The following is a 10,567-nucleotide window of genomic DNA, read 5'->3' on the forward strand; positions in this document are numbered from 1 at the left end:
TGATAACTCCGTGGATTGGTGGACTGGAGAGGGCGTGTCTGGACGGGAAGATCCAATTCCAAAATAAAGATCACGTGTGGGGCCGATTTCTCCTGCAGGGATAGCACTGCCCCCTAGCGGAGTGCGGCAGTGTGGCAAAAATATCATCGCCTCTGGACGAAACCATTCGACTAATCATCTCAGGATGCAGCCACATTTCAACAGCGCGGTGAAAACATGGCTATTGTGTTAATGCGTTAAAATACACATAATTAGAGGTTTATATATATTACATAATGACAGAAGTTTCGCAGACTTTGTCATGTCTTACGGTGGTAAATTTCCTCCCCGCGCTGCGAAAAGAAGTGGTGCCACCCGGTAGTATTGAACAGACGGTTTGTTTTTTCAGCCTCCGGTAATTTCAATGATAACGGTTTCGTTTCTCTTTTCGCCGAGTAGAAGAAGTAGAGTTATTTCGCATCGTTGCATCACCTCCGGGACGTTGAGAAACCGTTGTTTGTAGGTGGCTGGCTGTTTTTTTTTCTTTTCCCGTGCTTCGGCCTCTTTAGCTCGCCATGGCTCTGCGTGAGGGTGTCGGAGCCATGGCTTTGCCCAGCGAGCTTATCGTCCACATCTTCTCCTTTCTGTCGGACCGGGACAAGCTCCGGGCCTCGGCCGTGTGCTCCAGGTGGAGGGAGTGTTTGTTCTACCCCGCGCTGTGGACTGAACTCAAGCTGCGGGTACGCGGCGGCTGCACCGGCTGCTCGGAGGACAGCCAGAGGCTGGAGTTCCTCATGCGGAAATTCGGCTCCTTCGTTCGGGAGCTACAGGTCGAGCTCGAGCTGGCGCCGGCGGGGATTTGCCTCAGCCCGCTGAACGGTGGCTCTCCCGTGGTTGACCAGCCTGCTGGTGACGCTAGCGGCTCTCAGCTCCCCGAGAGGTGGAAAGACGCTATGGCCGCCTACTTGGATGAGGCGCTGTGTGTGTTTACCAGCATCCGGAACAACAGGTAACACGAAGCTGGGCCCCAGAGGTCCATCCTCGGCTTTGTTGTTGTTTTCTAAAAGGCTCCATAGCGTAACATAAACGGTCCCTGTCCATCATACGCTGGATAAGCTACCAGCTAGCTTATCTTGGTTAGCTATAAACAAACACTGACACTAGCAGTTACGTAATCAGGTCGTAGCTGTGTTTGCTATAAACAAACCCGTTAAGTTGTCCGGTCACGGTTACACTAAAATACGAAATGTTACGAAAGAGACTGAAAATTACGAAATGATCACGAAACATGGACAATAAACCTTGATTTCATGAAATAGCCCACTCGAATCCACGTAAGCCCATTAAACTCTATCACGTTATAATACTCCTTTCATCCAGTTTTATTTTAACATAAAAGATCATGTCCCTGGAATAATCCTCTACACATCTGACCAAATCAAGGACATGAAACCTTTCTGTTTTTTATCTACTGACAGCACTGTACTAGGAGTTGACAAAACATTCAGTCTCTGTCAGTTACATGTAACACCTACAGTTTTCAAGTATCTGGCACTACTAAGGACAAGTACTCAAGAAGACCATCTGCTATTCATGGGCCTAATTCGGATCCACGGAAATTCGGACTTCAAAACATGGGATATTCTTCAACACATTGCAGTGGAAGTGGACAGCTGCTTCAGTCAACCAGTCATAAGGTCTGATGAAGCAAAATCCATCATAAGGCAGTGAAGTTTGCAATTTCCAACTGTGAGATGATTTCATGTGAACATCACTTGAAAAACAATGTCATTGCATACCTTAGGGACAATATTGGCAGCACAACAACACAAAGAAATGCACTAGTCGGTGCAATATTTGGACCTACAGGCCTAATATCAACCACCAGAGCAATATTTGACACATCAGGAAACGGAACTCATTCAAGGCAACTGTGACCACTTTCCTCTCATAGTACAATTCTCGACTGCTACCTCTCTTACAAGAAAACAAACTGCTGGTCAATGGACCAGCAACAACTTAAAGTATGGACAGTATACTCAGTGACAAACTGGACACCACAAGCATCCCAACCCTCATTGACACCATCCATGGTATTGTACAGGGTCTCTACATTGATGCTGAGCTGGAACTCATGGGTTGGGGTAACTTGTTTCAAGAGGTTTCATGTTCAACCAGCCACCCGGTGTAGGAAGGGAGAAGACCAGCGTCACTGCCACTGGGAGAAATTCATGAAGGCTACATTCACCACCAGTGCCAACAACAGCCACATCCACAGAAGGAGATTTCTTCATCCTCACCTCAAAGGCCAGTAGAAGAAAACCCAGGCAGGTGAAAAGGAAGAGGATTGAACCAACCACCACAATCACCTCTAAAAAGCAACACCACATAATGATTTGTAAATATTACTATTAATATGAATAGCAATAGCAACAACACTTAAAGCTCCAAAACAATGCACAAGTAGATCTAATAAATAAATCTGTTTTATATGCTGGAGTAAGGGATAGAACTCTTTTAAATTATTTTTCATTACTTTCCATTTCAGTCATACTCACAGGTGAAATGTTCGTTCACAACATTTGAAATGGCAATTTGTGCACATGATGGCGTTTTTTATTTTATTTTTTGGGCAAAATGTATATGTTGCATATTTACATATGCAGCATCAAGAGCAAATCACAGTGGTGAAGACAGACAGTTCACCTTTCCAACATTCAGATGACACTATGATGCTTTACATTGTTTTGTTTGATTGGTTAAAACAGAAACTGTGAGGGGCACATTTTAAAATTTTCATGGGTTCGGAAGAGTATTTAAATGAGCAGGTGTTAAAATGATCAAAAGAAGAGGGAAAAACTTCAGTTGGTCAACCCAGTTACTTCTGTTTATGGTTGCAAGAGCTTTGAGTAGCAATTTGTTCATATTCTTGGTATACTGCTTCTTTTATTCCCAGTGCTCTTTTCTGTTATTTTGGTTTTCACACAAGCAGATACAATGCAGCATAACTGTGCCGAGAGAAGGCTTTGTCGGCATTAACCTGCTGATATCAACACTGACATGTCCAGAACTACAGGAAGACTGCTGAAGGTCCAGTTTTTGTGTGAATAGAGGCACCTGTAACCCCAGACAAAGACAGTATTATTCACTAACCTCCCGCTTTACCTCTATCAGTCTCTTTCAGAAAGATAAAGCACTGTGAAAATGTTTTGGACATCTCAGGCTTTTTATTACAAATGTAGTTTAGTAAAAGAAATCTTTTAAACTCCTGTTCCAGCAAAAATCAAAAGGTGACATTTCTTGAAAGCTTCAAATTAATTATGAAATTACAGCCTTTTTTAATCAACAAAAAGAGAGGTGCCTTTCCATGTGCACTGTCAAATCCAAAAGTGTCTTTAAAAAAGTAAGAAACATATGTGATTTGCTGTGCTGCACCCTAATGCAGGGTTTGGTAACTGGTGCCCCGTAGTCCACATCGGGCCTAGCATTCCTTTGTGAGGACATGCTTTACCAGGGTGTGAAATAAAGGAACTGAGTTAATCTTTACCTTTTTCTTGTTGATTATTTTAATTGAATATACTTTTTTCCCCCCTCTCAAGCTCATTACCATGTTTATTTGGAAGACTTTTTTTTTCTCAGACAAAAAAAATGAATCAATGAATAATAAAGATCTGTCCATGGTAGGTTGAAATTTCACCCAAGGAGGAATCATGCTTATGTGAGAAAACATCAAACAATATTCCATCTGTAGGTTTATTTGTTTTTAATTGGAGCCCCCCAAGAAGTCACAGCTCTTGGGGGAGCTTAAAAAAGTCTTAATATACTGTGGCCCATTCATCCAGTTATGTATTTAAATGTGGGTATATCAAGTACCAAAGCTGTGTTGTCTCTTTTTACTTTGACTCTGTAGAAACCTGCAGAAGCTGAGCCTGTATGGAGACACATGTATTTTCCACCAGGAGGTATTATTGGACAGCTCCAACCTGCACCAGATTCACCAAGGGGACAAAAAGATCAATGAGTAAGTTAGAAGGGAGCTCCATAAAGGTCTCTTCCTCAACAAAGTCAGAAGCCGTTTGATTTTAAACTGTATGATAGATTCATGTTTTTTTATCGTCTGTTTGATAGATTCATGTTTTTTATCATGATTGCAATGGTTTATGTTGGAAAGCATGTGCAGCAGAGTGCATTGCTTTGTCCGTCACTGAGCTCAAACTCGGTCCCTGGAGTGAGAGGCAGGGAGTCCACCCACAAGGCCAAAGCCCCTCTGTTGCTAGCATGTCTTTTGGCCTTGGAGGTTTTTGCTTCACTGCGTAGCACCACCTGCTGGCCACCGTTACTCTGATTGCAAACTCCTGTGAACAGGTTCAGCTGCGTGCGTGCACCAGGGATGCTGCAAAATTCTCCCTGCAGAAATGGAAAGTGCATTTACTCACGCTAGAAACTGATTTTTGCACTGTATGGCTAAATGAGCTGCCCTACACGTGACCTGGAGTGTTCCACTTGGATTGCAGTGTTTTAAAATTTTGGATACAGCAAATTGTGGTGCATTGACAATCGTGCCTTTTGAATTGTTGCCTGTAGAGTTGCAATTGAATCGAACCGAGAGGGAGTGAGTTATACCGCTGTAATGCGGCCCTACTGGCTAATGTAGACATAACAGCAGTTGGATGGTTGCAGAAACTAAATTGCAGCACAGTTCCTGAAAACTCAGTTTCGTTCCAGACATTCCTGTTGTGCCTTCATATTCAGTCAAAATGATAACATTTCAAACAAGTCTGTTTTTACATTTAACCGTAACGCCCTCCTATCCAGCACTTACTGGTGCAGTGCATGTAAATTTAACTTTGAGAAATCTTCAGTGATGCTGTTGAAGTGAGTTCTCTTACATGTCTTTGTTAGTGTTCTCGTGTGCTCTCTGCAGAATCCAACATTTGTTCATGGAGGTGTTGTCGAACAGCAGGCAGCTCAGGTGGTTGTCCTGTAACTTCATGCTGGGTCTGGTGACTCCCTGCTCCTTAGCCTGCCTGTCTAATCCTTCATCTGTGACTCTGCAGCACCTCGGTTTGTTGGACCACCAGCAAGGTTTGTCTATGCTTTGTAACTCCAGTCATATTCATACTGCGTTCTGTTGGTACTCGGAACTGTGAAAATGATGAGCTCCGATTTGGAAAAGTGCTAGTCAGAATTCCAAGCCAAAAACTCGGGTAAGTTCCGTGCAGATCAAGGTCACGGGTAGATTTTACAGCAATATGGCAGTGCATAGGGTGAGTTTTGGCTTGAGTTGGAGACCTTGGTGGTCTCAGTACAGTGGTGAGTCGCAAAGTCATGACAGTCCCCCCTTCCAAGATTGAGAATTAAAATAATCACACAAAGGAGCTCAATGTCCTTTTCCCGAGCTGATGCACCGCAATCCATTGGAATTATTTTCCAATGCATGCATGCAATGCATGGTCGGATGTTGGAAATACCGACAACAAAATTAAGGACTTACGACTTGCAATAGAATGCAGCATAAAAAGCAGTGGTTGTGGCTATAACAGTAATTATTAAGGATTGTTTGTTTGTTGATAATAGCTGTTTGTAGGGCTATGTATTACTATTGTTGTTACTAGTAAGTCCCTTCAGCTGCTCCCTTGTTTTGTACTCGGGGTCGCCACAGCAAATCCAGAGTGGATCTGCATGTTGAATTGGCACAAGTTTTACGCTGGATGCCCTTCGTGATGCAACTCCACATTACATGGAGAAATGTTGTTACTATTGTTAATAAATAGATTATGAATGAAAATATTTTAATTGTACTGTTCAGAAATTTACAAAATGGTTTTAAAAACCCAACATAAAAAAGAATTGTGATCAGATCGTGGAGCGTGGGCGGGTAGTGGTGGTGGTGGTCATGCGGTTTTTGTTACAACCCCTGGCAAAAATTATGGAATCACCGGCCTAGGAGGATGTTCATTCAGTTGTTTAATTTTGTAGAAAAAAAGCAGATCACAGACATGACACAAAACTAAAGTCATTTCAAATGGCAACTTTCTGGCTTTAAGAAACACTATAAGAAATCAGGAAAAAAAATTGTGGCAGTCAGTAACGGTTACTTTTTTAGACCAAACAGAGGGAAAAAAATATGGAATCACTCAATTCTGAGGAATAAATTATGGAATCATGAAAAACAAAAGAACACTCCAACACATCACTAGTATTTTGTTGCACCACCTCTGGCTTTTATAACAGCTTGCAGTCTCTGAGGCATGGACTTAATGAGTGACAGTACTCTTCATCAATCTGGCTCCAACTTTCTCTGATTGCTGTTGCCAGATCAGCTTTGCAGGTTGGAGCCTTGTCATGGACCATTTTCTTCAACTTCCACCAAAGATTTTCAATTGGATTAAGATCTGGACTATTGCAGGCCATGACATTGACCCTATGTGTCTTTTTGCAAGGAATGTTTTCACAGTTTTTGCTCTATGGCAAGATTCATTATCATCTTGAAAAATGATTTCATCATCCCCAAACATCCTTTCAATTGATGGGATAAGAAAAGTGTCCAAAATATCAAAGTAAACTTGTGCATTTATTGATGATGTAATGACAGCCATCTCCCCAGTGCCTTTACCTGAAATGCAGCCCCATATCATCAATGACTGTGGAAATTTACATGTTCTCTTCAGGCAGTCATCTTTATAAATCTCATTGGAACGGCACCAAACAAAAGTTCCAGCATCATCACCTTTCCCAATGCAGATTCGAGATTCATCACTGAATATGACTTTCATCCAGTCATCCACAGTCCACGATTGCTTTTCCTTAGCTCATTGTAACCTTGTTTTTTTCTGTTTAGGTGTTAATGATGGCTTTCGTTTAGCTTTTCTGTATGTAAATCCCATTTCCTTTAGGCGGTTTCTTACAGTTCGGTCACAGACGTTGACTCCAGTTTCCTCCCATTCGTTCCTCATTTGTTTTGTTGTGCATTTTTCGATTTTTGAGATGTATTGCTTTAAGTTTTCTGTCTTGACGCTTTGATGTCTTCCTTGGTCTACCAGTATGTTTGCCTTTAACAACCTTCCCATGTTTGTATTTGGTCCAGAATTTAGACACAGCTGACTGTGAACAACCAACATCTTTTGCAACATTGCGTGATGATTTATGCTCTTTTAAGAGTTTGATAATCCTGTCCTTTGTTTTAATTGACATCTCTCTTGTTGGAGCCATGATTCATGTCAGTCCACTTGGTACAACAGCTCTCCAAGGTGTGATTACTCCTTTTTAGATGCAGACTAACGAGCAGATCTGATTTGATGCAGGTGTTAATTTTGGGGATGAAAATTTACAGGGTGATTCCATAATTTATTCCTCAGAATTGAGTGAGTCCATATTTTTTTCCCTCTGCTTGGTCTAAAAAAGTAACCGTTACTGACTGCCGCAATTATTTTTCCTGATTTCTTACAGTGTTTCTTAAAGCCAGAAAGTTGTTGTCATTTGAAATGACTTTAGTTTTCTGTCATGTCTGTGATCTGCTTTTTTTTCTACAAAATTAAACAACTGAATGAACATCCTCAGAGGACGGTGATTCCATAATTATTGCCAGGGGTTGTATATTGGACTGTCATAGTGGTGGTCAAATATTCTGTTTTCCAGGACTTGTAATGGTCCTTGACAGAAGTTTTGTGTCATTTTATTCTTCCACCAACATATCTCTCTTCCAAACACACGTGATCAGTCTCCTTTTAAATGAAAACTAACTCAACAAATAAGTAAAAAGCAAAACATCCTGTTTTTTCATTCTTTTTGTAATTATGTTAATTTGAACGTAGCTTTTGAAATAAATCAATTTAATGGGCTTACTTTTTACATGATTGATCCTCAGGTCGCCTCATCTCACCGTCAGAGTTGGATTGCCTCGCTAATCTTCATTCCCTTGCGTTGGACTTTTCTGATCTGACGTCCGAGCTTTGTGGCTTGCTGGCATCTCCAAGCCGTAGTCCGCTACATCGCCTCGCTCTGTTACTCAATGGTACCACTGTGGGGTTCAGAGTGTCAGAAGGAGCAGTTACAGAGGATGACTGGAAGGCACTGGTAATTCATCAGCTAATTTATCTTTTTTTCTTTGTACTGTACTTTTTGATCTCAGCACTGCTGTCTGCATACTTCTATGTTTGCCTTGTCCTCTACAGATCCGTGTAAGTGCCAACCTGCGCGTGTACATCATGGCGCTGGAGGTGGACAGCTCTGAGCTCCTCCAGGTGTTAAAGCCTAGCCTTCCTCTAGAGCGCCTCCACCTGGACAATTACAGTACGCTTGTGACAGATGCCACCTTGGATCTCATCTCTCAGCAGTACAACAAAACCTTGACTCATTTCCTGCTCCTGAGGGATGAGTGTGACTTTCCTGACCTCAGCACCAATCGTAACGAAGACCCTCTGGTCCTTCTTGCTTGGAGATGTACTCAGCTGTCTGTACTGGTCATACATGGTGAGTTGATCTTGTTTTATTTGTGTCCCTCTCCAAAGGTTTGGGGAGTATGTAGGATTCACCCTATCTGTTAGTCTGTCCATGGGTCTGGTAAGTGCAGCTTTTCTTCAACTGGTTGGGGGAGTTCATTGAAATGTGTATGAAGGAAAATAATTCTAATTTTACGTTTTTGAGGAGATCTACTGGCAATTAGATTTTTTTTAAGTACATTATAGTTAATAAATACATCTGTAACTATACCTCTTAATTTATCGCAAAATATTTGCTGCCACAGATATAGAGTAAGGTCCATAATTATTTGGACAGTGACAATTTTTATAGTTTCACATCTGTTTAGCACCATGATGGAGTTAAATTGAGATGTGCTTGTGGTGGAGAGATTAGACTAGGATGTGTCTACCCTGCCTTCCTCTTCCCTTTACAGGCTACATCGTGTGGTCTCACAACCTGGTTGCCATCTCAAGGCTGCGTGGTTCCAGTCTTCGTGTCCTGACTGTGTCTGCAGAGAGCATAGAGTTTGACCCAACCCAGGCCATCTGTATGGACGGAGACCCGCTTGTTAACATGGTCGAAGAGGTTTCGCTGGGCCTCGACCGGGTCTGGCACCCGTGCCTGGACTCCAGCCTGGTTTTGTGTGAACCCACCCAGCACTTCCACCATGAGCTAGAAGCCTTCAGCACAGGCATGTAGGCATGGATGACCAATCCAACACATCACTGCATAAAGTGTGTCAAGACCAGGCCAGATCAATGGGGTCAGATCAAAAGGGGATCAGAGTACGATACCTAAACTCAGTCTTAAATTTATGTATAAATTACATTTATCTGAACTGATGTGAGCTGTTTTTATTTTTCTTTTTTATTGTGAATATCATTCTTTTTTGTTATCTTTCCTGCTTGCATTTCTCTGAAGGAGTTTTTAAGCCCTCATTTAAGTTCCACCAGTTTGGTTTTCCTGTTTTCTTGCTTTGCCAACTTGTATTTAGTCAGTTGATAGCTTTTAGAAACCGATTCAATATTTTAATAATTTTGTCCTTCCATTGAAATGACCTTAAATTAAAATTTGATCTTTCATACAGTCCAGTGATCTCTGATTTCCAGCAATACCAAAATCACTGGCTGAGAATCTGTCGGCTAAAATTTGCGCCTGCTTTTGCATGGTCCACACTCTGGTCTGGTCTTGCGCTGTCAAAAAGATAAAAAAATAAATCTCCATCTTAATACCCTCCAAAGCCCCTATATAATGTCATTTTCTTTTTTGTCTTTTATTTGTTCTTGTTTTTTCTGTGTGACGGTTAGCTTGCCCGTACAGCTTTGTGTGTAGTTAAATCCAGCTATATTATTATCCTGCTCACAGTTACAACAGAACAGGTAGGCAGGTCGAGTGATGGGCTGCTGGGAGTTGGAGATGGGGAGGTGTAGTTTATTCATAGTCCAGTTGCTAGCTTCAGTTGTGTGTTGTGTTTGTTTTTTTACCCTCTGCTCTGTGCTGTTTGTAGATTCACAGTCACAAATCAGTCACCTTCCGTGTAATACAACCTGTTGCTCTGAAACGTCACTTTCTGCACTCGTGTGCCAGTTTGAGAGCCTTGCCAGCAGAGTGGGAGTTTTCCCGCGTGAAATGGCCGATTGTGGCTGTGCTTGTTTTGGTTAACAGCCGGGTCAGTGCCATCACTCAAACTTAGAATTTTAACAGTTTTTGAGCACTTTACTCTTACACGCTTTGCAAGACCTCACCAGTTGATGAAACAGGCAGCCTTGTCTTCCGACTGACTTGCAGACTTAGGATACAAAATTGAACGTGCTTCGAGATGCATATGCTACACTCCATTTAGTGCTGCAGTTACTGGTTTAAAAGAAAAACGTTCCACCTGCAGCTGCGATTCTGCACCCTTATACAGTATATGAAACACATCACTTCTGTTACGTGACGCCTGCGAACACATGTGAATACTGGAGGAAATCGCGGCGTCAAGTCAGGAACCATGAAACGTAGAAACGGAACAGAAAGTAGACTTGCGCGTCACATATGAAGCGCTCTGAAAAGCAGGTATGTAAAGATAATAAATTGGGGGTTCATTGTAAACGCAACCAGTAATCTGTAGTCAGAGGGAATG

General features: G+C 42.0%; 1 protein-coding gene across 1 annotated transcript; it reads left to right on the plus strand.

Moving 5' to 3' along the window:
• The first annotated feature begins 360 nt into the window (after positions 1-360).
• On the plus strand, positions 361-9,702 carry LOC117531964 (F-box only protein 33). The gene is made up of 6 exons (XM_034195151.1): positions 361-988; positions 3,890-4,000; positions 4,904-5,064; positions 7,847-8,055; positions 8,154-8,451; positions 8,876-9,702. Exons 1-6 carry the CDS (start codon positions 555-557, stop codon positions 9,139-9,141), a joined length of 1,479 nt encoding a protein of 492 aa, XP_034051042.1. The 5' UTR covers positions 361-554; the 3' UTR covers positions 9,142-9,702.
• The last annotated feature ends 865 nt before the right edge of the window (positions 9,703-10,567 follow it).

The sequence above is a fragment of the Thalassophryne amazonica genome, chromosome 19 (genome assembly GCF_902500255.1).
Source record: "Thalassophryne amazonica chromosome 19, fThaAma1.1, whole genome shotgun sequence".
Lineage (NCBI taxonomy): Eukaryota > Metazoa > Chordata > Actinopteri > Batrachoidiformes > Batrachoididae > Thalassophryne > Thalassophryne amazonica.

Coding starts and splice junctions, on each gene's coding strand:
- LOC117531964 (XM_034195151.1), top strand. CDS start 555: ATGGCTCTGCGTGAGGGTGTCGGAGCCATGGCTTTGCCCAGCGAGCTT. Junction 5,065..7,846: donor TTTGTTGGACCACCAGCAAG/GTTTGTCTATGC, acceptor ATTGATCCTCAG/GTCGCCTCATCTCACCGTCA. Junction 8,056..8,153: donor AGGATGACTGGAAGGCACTG/GTAATTCATCAG, acceptor TGTCCTCTACAG/ATCCGTGTAAGTGCCAACCT.